Here is a 15,351-nt window from a genome sequence, read left to right on the forward strand (position 1 = left end):
CGACTCTGGACACGAACCGCTTAAGCGGTCCGTTCCATGCTACAATGATAACCGAGCGGTGTTATCGTCAGTCTTGACGGTTCCGATTAATTACCGGGATGTTGCACCCACTACGAACCCCTTACGTGAAGCAGGATGGAGAGTCAAACAAAGGAAAGGACGCAGCGAAACGGGGAACAAGTTCACACAAGCACGTTTAATTCACACAGACCAGCACGGAAGGCACGTATTTACAGTCACAATAATGAATATGCACATATAAAGCGAAAGAAAGAGTTAAAACCGAATACGCGTACACACGGCAACACGTAAACAGTTCTACTTGTCGGACAGGCGCCACCCATAGTCATTTACACAAACACAAATAAAAGAAAGGACTTCCCTTGGTACGGCCGTCGAGTCCTCCTCCCACGACCTCCACTCTGAGCTCAGTCTCCTCCACTGCCCTCCACTGCCGACTCGACGACAACAGCTCGACTTCAACGAGCTCCTCGAGCTCCGCGAGTTCCACACCGACGCAGAGACACTCGACCATGACGACACAGCTCGGCAATGACCCAACAACGACTTCAGACGAGTTTCACAAGTCAGGGAGAGAGCGAGAGGAAGAGGGAGAGCGCAGGAATAGGGAGAGAACGCAGGAAGAGGAAGAGAGCGCAAGAAGAGGGAGAGAACGCGCCCCGCCCATGTCTGACATTTATAGCGCGGGGCTCCACCCTTCACTCCACCCCGTTTTCGGCTCCACCCTCCTTCGAGAGGGTTCTCGAAAAGGGGCGTTCCCTCACCCCGACCGCCTCACGCTGTCCATCCACCAATCGGCGGCGAGCCGCCCTTCCCCCCTTCCCTCACACCAAGCGCTGGGAAGAATGGCGGGGAAAGCCCACTAGCAACCTTGGCAGTTTTTGTTCGTTTGAAATCAAAGATAGGGAAAGAAAAACGACTAACTGGAGGATCGCAGCCCGAATGGATCACATGAATTCCCTCTATACAACGGGTCTGGTCTAACTACACATGTACCTTTGGAGATATCTCACCTGACGGCCCTTTATGGTGTAATGCGAATTTCCACAGCCATAACAATATATGTGTGTATATATATATATATATATATATATATATATATATATATATATATATATATATATATATATATATATATATATATATATATATATATATATATATATATATATATATATATATATTTACATATATATACATATATATATCTTCTTCTTCTTCTTTCGGCTGCTCCCGTTAGGGGTCGCCACAGCAGATCATTCGTATGATCCGCATACTGATTTGGCACATGTTTTACGCCGGATGCCCTTCCTGACGCAACCCTGGTCGCCTCTTACGACACAGGGATAAGGTACACCTATTTTAACCGGGGTATACACCGGCCCAGTATACTGGTGCTCATTTTGCCGACCTCGGAAGGATGACAGGCTGAGTCAACCCCCTGGTGTATTAATTCAGTGGCCCAACGGGGCTTGAACTCAGGACCTCTTGGATCCCAAGCTGCTGCCCTAACCACTGCGCCAACACCAGGCGATATATATATATATATATATGTATATATATATATATATGTATATATGTATATATATGTATATATATATATATGTATATATATATATATGTATATATATATATATATATATATATTGCAATAAATGTATATATTCTTTTAAAATCTGTGTGTGTGTGTGTATGTATGTATATATATATATATATATATATATATATATATATATATATATATATATATATATTTATATATATTCAAAGTTTATTCAAACAACACCATAACCAAACACGTGGGCCCTAGGCTGCAGGCCATCACCGAGCACATTGAGTGATGTTGAACATGCATCTCCACCTTCTCGTCATCTGGCAATGAGCTATCCACCAGGCGGCGTGAGAGAGCGTCCAAGATGGAGTGCTCACTCTCCTTCCTTCAAGTCGTTGTAAATGTAAAGAGAGACAATTTCTCCACAATACGTTGGAAACGATGGTTATCAATCGTGTCCAAAGTGTACATGTTCAGTAAGGATTCAAGCGGTTTGTGGTCGACGACGAGCTGAAATGTGGGTAGGCCCAGGAGGTAGTGGCAGTATTTCTTCATGCCCCAAACTACAGCCAGAGCTTCGAGCTCAATCATCACATAACGAGACTCGACATCACTCAGATAACGAGACCCACGCTGAACAAGTTTCCATGGATCACCGTGTCGCTGGAGCAACACAAATCCAAGTCTGTTAAGATGAGACGCGTCAGTCCATATCATTGTAAGTAATGAAGGGTCGAAATGCGCAAGAACAGGTGGTGATGTAAGAGCACGTTTGGTAGCAAGAATGTGCTGTCATGATTGGTGGTTTAATCGAATACTGATCCCTTCTTCAGTAAGCTACGGAGAGGATCTGACACAGTCAAAATCTTAGTGGAAAAACTATCCAACTGATGAACCAAACCCAAGAATGACCACAAGTCTGTGACATTGGTAGGTGTAGGAAAGTCCAAAATGGCACTCAATTTGTCCAGATCCAATGCGATGCCATCGCGATTGATGATGTAGCCACAAAATTTGACACCGTCCTGAGCGAAGTGAAATTTGTGTGTGTTTAATGTGATGCCATGTTCACGACATTGGAAAAATACATTCCACACCAGTTGAACATGCGCATTGAATGTCGGTCCATCGGTGGTTATATCATCCACGACCCTGACCATATTTTGGATTACATGAAGAGCGATGTCACTTCTGTAATAATATTCATCCACACTCACGTTGAGGCCCATTGGAGCTCGTAAGTATTTCAACTGACCCCATGGTGTCATGAACACCATGAGGGATTGGTTGGCCTCGTCCAGGGAAATTTGCAAGTGTCCTTTAATCAAATCATACGCAGTCTAGAAACGAATGTTATTCACATGTGAGATTGCGTCAGCAGGTGTGACTGGATCCATTTGCGTAGAGCTGCTAAGTGATCGTTTTAAATATCCAATTGTGGGTATATCACATAGAGGATAATGGGAATGTATATGTGCTTATACATTGATTTCCTTGTCTTTCCTGATTTCTCCCGCCATTATCATTTGAATTCTCCAACCACCATTTCTTCCCCCAATTTCCTGCTTGTGTTATAAATTGATGAAATAGTTGATATTATCTCTTGACTTATCCTGCTTGGGGTTGATCTGAGATAGCCCTACCGGGGCAATTGGCCCAAATGATAAATTGCTCTGATAGACAACGGGGTGGGGCACGTGACACTGGCTCGCTCAGCCAATTAATATCCATTACGCAGCCATCGGCATGGTTCCCAATCTGCTTCATTCATCTCACAGGTGTGGTAAACCGACATTGGGAATGAAGATCCGGCCAGAGGTAAGTGTTGTAGATGGCGTCTGTGGTCTTTTCTTAGACATGCCGGCCTTTCAGAGTTATCCGGGCCACGTCCATATCACTGTTGTCAGGAGTACAGATTTTGAAGTCACCAGCGTTTGCAACAATATTAATGACAAATAATTCATTTTACTTCAAAAACATACATCAAAAACAAAATTTATATTACCATTAAGCATGGAAAATCATATCTGCTAGGTCCACCACGAGTTGCCACAGTTTGACTCCCTCTAAGAACAACACTTTCCATAAATAGGTCAAAGCTTCACACATTATGGCATTAATTTCTGTCTTTATGTTATCTTTCAAATCCTCCAATGTCAGTGGCTTGTTGATGTACACTCTCTCCTTTAAGCAACCCCACAAAAAGAAGTCTGCTGCTGTCAAATCTGGGGATTACGGAGGCCAGTTTATGTCTCCATTACGAGAAATTACCCTGTTTGGGAAGAGCTGATGCAACATTGCCATTGTCACTCTTGCTGCATGACAGGTGGCTCCATCTTGTTGAAAATACAATTCCCTTTTGATTCATTTCCTGCAACGATGGTCTGAGGAAGTTTTAGATCATGTCACACTATCTTTCGCCATTCACTGTTAGAATCTCACCTTAATCATCCTCAACAAAGTACGGACCAGTGATTCTGTTTGCCATAATTCCACACCACGCAGTAACACGTTGAGGGTGCATTGCACACTGGTGCACAATCTGTGGATTTTCTGAAGCCCACATCCAACAATTGTGTTTGTTAATGAAACCATTCAAATGAAAATGAACTTCGTCACCCTAAGAGAGGATGATCACCTGTCTCTGTTATCATCTGAGCTCAAGCGTTTGGACATCGGGATTGCAGCTCTCTCTGAGGTTCGGAGACTGGATTGCGGCGAGATAACGGTGGGTGGTTACACCTACTATTGGTCTGGTCACTTTGATGGTTACCATACCCAAGGAGTTGCTGTTGCTGTGTCCAATAAGCTGACCCCAATGATAATTGAGGTAACACCGGTCAACGAGCGTATTATGAGATTAAGGATTCGTCACTCCTTCGGTGTCATTTCCGTGGTCTCTGTTTATGCTCCGACTGAGGCGAGTGATCTCACCATGAAGGATGCATTCTACGCCACGCTCGAGTCTGTGGTTGATCAGTGCCCCAGACGAGATACACTTCTAGTCTTGGGGGATTTCAATGCATCGACTGGAACTGATAGGGATGGTTATGAGGTGTGTGTTGGTCCCCATGGGTCAGGATCTATGAACCAGAATAGCACTAAGTTCCTTGACTTTGCAAGAAGTCATGGACTTAGGGTGGCTGGTTCATGGTTTCAGCGCCCACAAGCTCATCGCTGGACTTGGTATTCCAACGCTGGCGGTGTGGCAAAGGAGATTGACCATGTCCTCATTGACGGTCATTGGAGGATGATCCAGAACTGCAGGGTCTACCGGAGTGCTCAGTTCCTCAATACTGACCACAGGCTTGTTGTAGCAACTCTAAAGCTGCACCTAAAATCCTGGAGAATGGTACCATCCCAGCCTAGGCTGGATGTTGCCAAGCTCAGGGATGAGAGAGTAGCTGAGGAGTTTGCGAACAGGCTGAGTGGACACTTGGGGGGTCTGGGTGCTTTGGGGGGTCCTGAAGAGTTGTGGAGCGCCTTTAAGACCACCGTCCTTGATGTTGCCGGTGGATGTCTTGGAACTCACCGCAGGGCAAAGAAGAATTTTATCTCTCAAGGGACACTGGATACCATTGACCAGAGTTGCAGGGCCAGGCTGAATGGCAGAGCTGAGCTGTTCAGGGAGCTGAGGCGTAAAACTGTACGTGCACTGAGGGTGGACAAGGAGGCATATGTGCGAGGAATCTGTGAGGGGGTAGAGTATCACCTGTGGACAGGTGATTCTCGTCCCGCTTACAGGGGAATTCGCGCATTACGTTCATCCAAGCCCATCCCTCAGAGCACTGCAGTTCGAGCAGAGAGTGGTAGGCTCTTGACAGAGGAGTCTGAAGTGAAGGCCCGCTGGGCCGGTTACTTTGAGCGGTTGTACCAGGCTGATCCCCCAGCTGTCGAGTTGGACGTCAAGGGTGTTACAATCCCTGCTGCTGTCCCACGAATCAACTGTGGTCCACCTTCGCTTGTGGAAACACGGGCTGTGGTGAAGCAGTTGAAACGGGGCAAAGCTCCAGGGATTTGTGGCATCCATGTCGAACTTCTCAAGGCTGGTGGAAATGCTGCACTCGTGTCGTTGCATGCAGTTTTATGCTCTGCCTGGAACACAGGCATCATCCCAACTGACTGGAAGAGGGGCCTTGTTGTCCCTCTCTGGAAAGGGAAGGGTGATCGCCAAGACTGCAACAACTACCGAGGGGTGACGCTGCTCTCAGTGCCGGGCAAGGTCTTTGCTCGGATAATTCTTGAGAGGGTTCGCCACCATCTGCTTGAGCACCAGCGTCCAGAGCAGTCAGGCTTTACACCAAAGAGGTCAACGATTGACCGTATCCTTGCCCTTTGTGTCCTCACCGAACGCAGATGAGAGTTTCGGCAGGGGCTGCTTGCAGCCTATGTTCATCTCTGTAAAGCGTTCGATTCAGTGAATCGGGATGTCCTCTGGAGGATTCTTGGTTTTCGTAGGGTGCCACCAAAACTGATCGATCTGATGTCTAAACTCTACTCTGGTACTGAGAGTGCTGTGAAGTGTGGTGGTACCATCTCTGACTTATTTCCAGTTGTTACTGGAGTTCGTCAGGGATGTGTACTTGCCCCCACACTTTTCAGCACTTGTATGGACTGGATTTTAGGGAGGATGTTGGAGAGATCAAGTTGCGGTGCATCGTTTGGGAATGTCAAGATCTCGGACCTTGATTTTGCAGACGATGCAGTCATCTTTGCGCAGACTTTAGACATCCTTTTGGGGGCCCTCGAGGTGCTGAATGAAGAGTCGGAGCCGCTGGGATTACGGGTTTCTTGGGTCAAAACTAAGATCCAGGCTTTCGGTGACATCTTGGATGCTGCTGTCCTGTCTGTGTCTGTTTGTGGTGAGGATGTTGAGGTCGTGGATAGATTCACTTACCTTGGCAGTGATATTCATGTCTCTGCTGGCTGCGAGTCAGAGGTCAATAGACGTCTGGGTCGGGCCTGGGGAGTCATGGATTCACTGGATCATGGGGTGTGGCGCTGCCGGTACCTGTGCGGGAGGACGAAAGTCCGAGTCTTCAGGTCATTGGTACTTCCAGTCTTGCTCTATGGGTGCGAGACTTGGACTCTGACCAAGGATCTGAGACGGAGACTTAATTCCTTTGGTACCAGGTGTCTTCGGAGAATCCTTGGCTATCGCTGGTCGGATTTTGTGTCCAACGAGCGGTTGCTGAGAGAGACTCGGATGAGATTTGTTACCTGCATAGTCCGTGAGCGTCAGTTGCGGCTGTATGGACATGTGGCTCGTTTTCCTGATGCTGATCCTGCTCACCAGATTCTCTCAGCGAGGGAGTCTCATGAGTGGAGGAGGCCAGTGGGTCGACCACGTGCCTCATGGTTGCAACAGGTTGACCATCATCTCAAGGAGATGGGGATGGGCCTGGCATCTGCCTGGGGGATGGCCAGACGGAGGCCCCTGGAGTACCGACGGAAAGTGGACGCAGCGACGCGCTGTTCTGGCACATGCTCCCATATCTGACCTGACCTGACTCATTATGAAGTAAGAAATTAGACCTTCATCTTCATTAACAATTAGTTCCAGATGTTTTGTCGAAAATGACATGTGAGTTTCAAAATCAGTTGAATGGATTTCTTGCACAAGCTGTACTCAGGTCAGGTCAGGTATGGGAGCATGTGCCAGAACAGCGCGTCGCTGCGTCCATTTTCCGCCGGTACTCCAGGGGCCTCCGTCTGGCCATCCCCCAGGCAGATGCCAGGCCCATCCCCATCTCCTTGAGATGATGGTCAACCTGTTGCAACCATGAGGCACGTGGTCGACCCACTGGCCTCCTCCACTCATGAGACTCCCTCGCTGAGAGAATCTGGTGAGCAGGATCAGCGTCAGGAAAACGAGCCACATGTCCATACAGCCGCAACTGACGCTCACGGACTATGCAGGTAACAAATCTCATCCAAGTCTCTCTCAGCAACCGCTCGTTGGACACAAAATCCGACCAGCGATAGCCAAGGATTCTCCGAAGAGACCTGGTACCAAAGGAATTAAGTCTCCATCTCAGATCCTTGGTCAGAGTCCAAGTCTCGCACCCATAGAGCAAGACTGGAAGTACCAAGGACCTGAAGACTCGGACTTTCGTCCTCCCGCACAGGTACCGGCAGCGCCACACCCCAGCTGTACTCTGTTTTTTCAAAACATCTTAAAGGGGTTTCGGCCAGTCCAAGTTCCATTGAACGTCTCTTGGTCGATTTTTTGGGGCTTCTCAAAACACTGTCGCGCACACTCAATGTTTCTTTGTGTTCTTCCAGACTGTCGTCTACCTGATCATGGTTTATCAGGTACCGTTCCATCTTCCCAAAATCTTAAAACACACCTACGGATGATGCGCTCAGAAGTAGGAGCATTGACATGAAGTTCTCGACGGCATGCTCTTTGAGCTGCATTGATGGAGCACTTGATCTTGAAGATTCTGTTTGCCAACAAAAAGAGAACGATTGTTCAACTGTTCATCATGAAAATTCTGTCCCTGAATGTTGAATCTGAAAAAAAAACAAGAAGTTGATTTTCATGAATGTTTTTTTAAAATATGACTATGAAATCCTTACACTTCTTTTATAGGACCCTCCATGATAATGATAGTACATTAAATCATGCACACTATACCTTAGGTAAAACATGTCCACAAATCAGTGGTTACGTCCACACCACTTACCACTAAATTGAACTGTTATTCAAATATTGAAGCTGTCATTTTAAATGGATTATCTACACGTGGCACTGCATGCATCCCCCAGTGGCATTTACAATCACACTGTACATTATGTACGAACACACACACACACACACACACACACACACACACACACACACACACACACACACACACACACACACACACACACACACACACACACACACACACACACACAGTTTTGCAAAAACCTCAACGAAGAACGTAACTTTTCAAGATCGAGACCTTTAAAAAGCAAAGTGAACTGTGTATAATAACAATAATACTATCGACTAAAATAGCTGTAAATGGACAGGTGAGATTTGATAGGAGTTGGCACAGTCACTTGTACTCACTCCTGTTCTACTCTCTCCTCAGATTGCAACGATAGGAATATTTCTGTGAGTCAGGACAGGCTTCAAAGATGCATTGAAGGTTGGCCACCCTATTATTTTAAAAATGATGTTTTGCACAACACAAAACCCCTCATGTTTACCATTATTCACAACCATTCCATTTGTTGTGCTTCCAGGAACCTGTGTTGTTGGGATTGGTTTATTTTACAAGGGGAATGCCTCTGTTACTCGTTCTGGAATTGAATGCCAGCACTGGCATAGCAGGTTTCCACACCAGCCAGAGTAAGTATTTACTTTTCATACAACAAAGAGCTTTCTGCAAACTCGAAAATGTTACTCAAATGTCCTCTGGTGCCTTTGTTCTCACAGGTTCAACCCAATAGACAACCCTCACCTTAACCTGGAAGAGAATTTCTGTCGCAATCCTGATGAATCCCCAGAAGGACCTTGGTGCTACACACGTGACCCTACGGTGAAAAGGGAGGCCTGTGACGTGCTTAAGTGTGGTAAGCAACACTGCTACGACCCAAGTGATATGCTGCAACCCTGCCTCACACATTGCTCAGCTTGACGCCATGGAAACCAAGGCCTTCAAGATCAATGGAATCTCCCGCCATGAAGCTGTCTATTACTTTGCCATCACCGACAGGTCACTGGTCTCCTATCTGTTCTGGCATCCTCTGCCTTTTCCTCTTTATCCCCATCCCCCAGGTATCTGTAAGGCGCATGTGGTCCACAAGCAACCCCCTCTAGTGAAACCCCAAAATCCAGAATCATTGCTCACCTTCAATCTCTTTCTTCTCTCCAGGTCTTCAAGAGAGCTGTTCGTCACCATCTCAGATAATCCCCCATCCAAAATCATGATCTTTTCGACACCCATTAAATAGGGTGCATCAAACGTCCCCCTTTTTGCGAAAGTTTGAAAAACATAACGGCGATAGGACAGATGTGTTCGAATACATGAAAAAACATTTCTTTTTTTTTCCAGAATTTTCAGTCATCATCTTGGGGGTCCACATCGAGGTCAAAGTTCAGGCACGCAGCTCCTGCGCATTTTTAAGAATAAGTGTTATTTTCACTGTATAGTGATCAAAACATGTGTCTGGTGGTGAAATAATTCTGACATATCAATGTACTGCTCCTTTGGTGATGTTTGTAACATGGTTGGCTTGTAATTTGTTGGCACAGTTTCCCGGAAAATTTGATTGGCTCTATATCACTGGAACATCACCAAAGGAGCAGTACATTGATATGTCAGAATTATTTCACCACCAGATACAAGTTTTGATCACTATACAGTGAAAAATAACACTTATTCTGAAAAATGCGCAGGAGCTGCGTGCCTGAACTTTGACCCCGATGTGGACCCCCAAGATGATGACCGAAAACCCTGAAAAAAAAAGGAGAAATGTTTTTTCATGTATTCGAACACATCTGTCCTATCGCCGTTATGTTTTTCAAACTTTTGCAAAAAGGGGGCGTTTGATGCACCCTACCGTTAAACCATCCCCACTCCCACCCCTCAAATTTTGCTTCTGTATCCATCTTGTCCAATCCTTGCATTCTCCCCTACCCTTCATCATTACCCACATCCCTTTGTCCATCTTTGTATATTTTCTCCCTCAGCCCTGCTGTTGGCATTTTCCGCTTCTCTTTCTGATGTTCCTTTTTTTATGTTATGTCCTGATCCATTCTGTGTTCTATCTCTTCCATGATCCTTGATTTTGTACACAAGAAAGAGCTCCTCGAGGATGTACGTCTACTTCCCATAAACCCCTCCTGGTTAAACCCCCCCAAACCCAGGTTTATGACACACCTCAACTTTTTCCTTCTGTTTGTGGATCTGCCTTCCTAAGGATGTTCAAGCCCCCATGGTCCCTTCATGGCTTCAAGCAAGTGGTTAACTATTTCATGTTATCCGCAAACCAAACTCACAATTGCTTCGACCCATTTACCCTGCCTAATCAAACCCTCTTACTTGCTGGTTGCGGTATCCTCCCTTCATCTTTTCCTGTTAGTTCATTCCATTGCATAGTGTCCAACTGTGGCCTCACCACCCAATTGCCAGTTCATCGCCTTCTTACCCTCTGCCAGCTCGCTCTTCCTTGAGGCACTATTTTGATTACAAAAAAACCTACACGATGCAGAAGCTCCTTCAGGAGCATAAAATGTAAGAAGAAAAATGGAACTCATAAGATTTTCGAAATGGAACTTCAAATGATTGCATATACCATCAATACATCACACATGGTGTCATTATTGACCTAATAACACATGTTTTGATTTTTCCCTTGCAGGAGAAGACCCTCCACCAGAATATATGAAGCCCTCAATTGAAGTTTCACTGACCCGAGCAGAGGATGTGCCGTGTGTGCGACGTGAGGGTCGGGATTACCGTGGGGACCTTAACATCACATGGACTGGCAAGCCTTGCTTACCCTGGAGAGGCTCTTATTCCAACTTCCTTCCTTCTCAGTTTACCACGGCCGGACTGACGAGCAACTACTGCCGTAATCCAGATGGGGACAGTGAGGGAGTGTGGTGCTACACAAAAGGTGTAGAGGGCACAACCGTGGACTACTGCCAACTGAACTACTGCGGTAAATACCTGCAGATTCACCTTTTAAATGTTATAGTGTTGTGGGGCCGGGTCTCGGTGGCGAGCACGACCGCTAGATGGAGCAGTAGAGTCGGCTCCACCAAACACCCGGAATTTATAGGTCGTCACCCCGGATAACTCTGGGGCCGACGGGTCACTTAAAGGACCGTGGTCGCCAATACTTCGACGGCGTGGGGTAGGGTTAATTTCCAACTTCAATATACCGAAATACCCACGCAGTCCAATTACCGGGGAACCACACCCTCGGCAGGCCTTGAGCGGGACGAGCCGTTACTGTGCTCAAACCGTGCGTAACCTGAGCGTTTGGTTACCGAGGTCCGTCAGTCCAAATGCACAATTACGGCAGCAACGGCCTTCCTAATCCCCAATACGCACCGTGGCAAACCAACGGTGGAAAGGACTTGGACGAGCTGGGACATTCAACAAAAGGGGAATTTATTTTACAATAACCGGGGAGGGGAAGCACACAAAGAGCAGAGTTATCACGACTATAAGAAAAGCAATGTACAATGAGCAAAGAAAGCACTTACACAGTTGTTACTTATAGACGGGGCCCAAGGACACACACACACACACACACACACACACACACACACACACACACACACACACACACACACACACACACACACACACACACACACACACACACACACGCACACGCACACGCACACACACACGCACACACACACGCACACGCACACACACACACACACACGCCCAGAAAGAGATGGACCTGTCCACCTCATGTGGTTCTCGACGATCTTGGGGTAACGGAACTCAAACCCGCAACACGAGGCCGCTCCAAGCACCAGGTATGGAGGGTAGCGTCGGGCGTTGGCACGCTCCTCCGGCTCGCAGGCAGGTGACACGAGATGATCTCCCGAGTTGAGATGGTCGACCGCCCGCAGCAATGCGCCAGATGAGATGCCTCGGATCTGCGCGATGCAGTCAGCCGCAGACCCGGACAGAGACGCGCACTCGAGCAGACTGGACGGAATTCAATCACCTTTGTTGCTTTTCTTTTGGGGCCCATCCGCTCCCGTAGCCTGCTCCCATTGGGTGGGCGGCATGTCGCGGCTCCGCCTTCTTGCCAAGGACCGCCCCGACTCTGGTCTGCTCGTCGCTCATTAGGCAGAAAACGACGCATACCCTTATTTGGCACGCAGTTGAAGCGAAACACTTTGTGACCATATACGGTGCGAAATCCACACCGAAACGCACACCGCCTGGGGCATGGAATTCCAGACACACCCGCATGCCGGTGAGCGCGCGAAGAGCGCTGACAATACCGCGAGCAGAGGGTTGTCATTGTTGTTGATGTAAAATGTAACAAATCCTATCTATAAAATAATCCACAGCGCACGTACAAAATTCCCGTTTGACACAGGGGATGGATTCTAACGAGAAACACACACTTACCGATATAACTGATCTATAGGACCTGGCTATTGTTTGCAGTAAACTTCCAAATCCGTAACAACAGAACGGTCTGGGTGGGTTTGTTGTGGAAACATATTTCAAAGATTCTCTGATCATAAACGCAAGACATTTTGCCTGAACAGTAAATAATTGTTTCTGGTTTGTCCGAGGAGTAAATAAGAATTCTGTCCTCATTTTGATTATCTTGATGCACCAATAAATATTGTTTTATAAGGTTTGTGACAAGGCCCATCAAGGGTGCACTTGGACATGAGGACGAGGGTCAGAGATTCTAACCACACAGTGTTAAAAGAAATATGACGCAACTATTTTTACCTGCATGATAACTTGGTTATAACGAATTAAACGGGTTTGATCAACATGAAAGCTGATCAGCACATATCAAGTCTGTGGCATTGTGATGAAAGGCAATCATTGGAATTGAAGAAACCGTGCTTTTATGCAAAAAATCTAAACCGTTTAAATGAACACTCATCGTGATTTTATCTCACAATCTTTGTACGGCCAACCACATGAGTAGTAGATTAATGGGGTTTCTGGGACATCCATGCAAATGAATGGGGTGAAGGGGAAAAATCTCTTTGAATTGATCCCCGAAAACCCCTAAACAGGAGGCTAATTCCTCCCATACAAATGTATAGGGAGAACTCTCTGACTCGAGACACATCAGGACAAAAAGAGGAGAATGATTTTCTGCCATACAAGCTCATGTTAAATTGAGACTGTCTCAGGGCCCCCCAAAAAAACTCATACAAATTAATAGGGGAAGCTTTCTTGCTCAAGGCCCATCAGGTCAAAAGAGGAGAATGATTTTCTCTCCCCCCTCTGACTCTCTGTCTCAAGGCTCAAAAGCTCGAACCAGGAGTTTAATCTCTGTCCCCTTCCCCTCCTCCACCCTCCAACCCCCCCAATGTTAAATTGGGACTAACTTAAGGGACTGACTTAAATTGGGATTATAATTAAGATCTCTGTCCTATTGAGACACTGATTAACACAACATTTCTTTTATATTATCATTCCATTCAAAGAGTGAGCCAATAAATGGGGAAGTTTTTTTAAGTGTTTTCAGTTCGTGCCACGAAGATGAGGAAGTATTCTGTGAGAGACAAGGCCTCGTGGTTATATTTTAAACCAGAACACCAACAGGCTAATAAACGTAAGTTTTATCAAAATCATTCAAAGCATTTTCATTTTATGTTTAAATGAGTCAGACTGCTTGAGAATGTATCGCCCACATATTTCCCAAGTTGTCTCGACCGAACCATCATTTCCGATCTGGTACAACGCCCTGGAAATTCCAAGATTAGGTAATTTCACTTCCTCAAAGTTGCTTTATAAACGAGCCATCAGTCGTAAACTTTGTCTGAAAGCTTTATAATTTTTCTCATCTTGTCCTATTGAGACATGAGTGAAACATGAACTATTTTTCATCTGAAGAAGAGAGTCCTGAATCATCTGGAGAAGAATATTGGTAAGTTTGTTTTTGCTTTCTCTGAGAATGACAGTGATGCAACTGAATATTAATTAAAACACTGTACGATGAAATATTATTATTTGTCTTCTTTCCCCAAACAGCTTATCTTCATCGCTAATCGCATCTGTGGACAACGAATGATTTTAATTACACAACGAGTGGATACAAATGGGCAATGTTATTCAAGAGATTTATTCCTTTCGTCTTCAAATCAAAGAAATCATTACTGACTGGGAAACATTGTTGACACCTCCTCTAATCTTAAAAGGCCTGACTTCAAAGTGAGAAATATGCACGTGAATGTGTGAGTTTGTGTGAGTGTCTGTCCATCTGCTTGTCTATGTCTATCTATTATCCATCTGCCTATATCTGTCTATATGTCTCTCTCTGCTTGTCTCTGTCTTTCTATTTATCCATTTGCCTATATCTGTCTATATGTCTCTCTCTGCTTGTCTCAGTCTATCTCTCTATTTCTCTCGAGGTTTGACACATTTTATTTTTATTTTTCAGATTAAACCCCTGCCTGGATGAAACAAACACACAAGTTAATCGTCTGCAGGAATCTGACCTGACACTCAAGACATCTGAAGCAGACTGCTTGGAAATATCATTTATTTTACAACTGAATTTTTAATATTATCAATGTTGATTAATTATAGTTGTTTTTCTTATAATTATCTGATTCTTAACTACAAGAAAAGAATCAAGGAGATTTAAAGAAGGGTGGGGGGGGGGTAGGTGCGCTCCCCCAACCACCAATCACCCCCTCATCCCACCCCCCTCCCCGTGTGTGTGTGGGGAAGGGTGGGGAGTGGAATGAGGGAGGTGGTGGGTCAAAGGTGGGGACGCACAGGGGGGATGAGGGGGTGGGGCTTGTGTGGGCGGGGCTTATCTGGGTGGCGGGCTTGTGTGGGTGGGGCTTCTGCGGGTGGGGTTTATGTGGGTGGGGCTTGTGTGAGTGGGGTTTATGTGGGTGGGGCTTGTGTGGGAAGGGTTGATGTGGGAAGGGTTTATGTGGATGAGGCTTCTGTGGATAAGGTTTGATGTGGATGGTTGGATAGATGGGTGGATGGGTGGATGTGTGGGTGGAGCTTGTGTGGATGGGTGGATAATTTTTTTAATTAAATAAACATGTTGTGTGTGGGGAACTAATTAACAAATTGACTAATCACTAATTA

At 45.9% G+C, this 15,351-nt stretch overlaps 1 protein-coding gene and 1 long non-coding RNA gene across 3 annotated transcripts in view; both read left to right on the forward strand.

The window, feature by feature from the left end:
• Positions 1 to 15,351, forward strand: part of F2 (coagulation factor II, thrombin) — a 105,641-nt gene that overhangs the window by 46,354 nt on the left and 43,936 nt on the right. The window contains exons 5-8 of the mRNA XM_085881854.1: positions 8,659 to 8,715; positions 8,813 to 8,918; positions 9,006 to 9,142; positions 10,934 to 11,236. Of these exons, the coding sequence (XP_085737980.1) occupies positions 8,659 to 8,715; positions 8,813 to 8,918; positions 9,006 to 9,142; positions 10,934 to 11,236 (603 nt within the window). The remainder of the gene's footprint in view (positions 1 to 8,658; positions 8,716 to 8,812; positions 8,919 to 9,005; positions 9,143 to 10,933; positions 11,237 to 15,351) is intronic.
• On the forward strand, positions 11,257 to 15,024 carry LOC147026430 (uncharacterized). 2 transcript variants are annotated; one of them, XR_015058337.1, is made up of 3 exons: positions 11,257 to 14,170; positions 14,275 to 14,477; positions 14,684 to 15,024. It is a non-coding gene; the product is annotated as an uncharacterized LOC147026430 (long non-coding RNA). The 2 variants fall into 2 exon arrangements; XR_015058336.1 differs by having other exon boundaries at positions 11,264 to 14,170; positions 14,275 to 14,454.

Source organism: Eptatretus burgeri, chromosome 5, assembly GCF_056783735.1.
Source record: "Eptatretus burgeri isolate ZD-2024b chromosome 5, Ebu_testis_v1, whole genome shotgun sequence".
NCBI classification, from domain to species: Eukaryota; Metazoa; Chordata; class Myxini; order Myxiniformes; family Myxinidae; genus Eptatretus; species Eptatretus burgeri.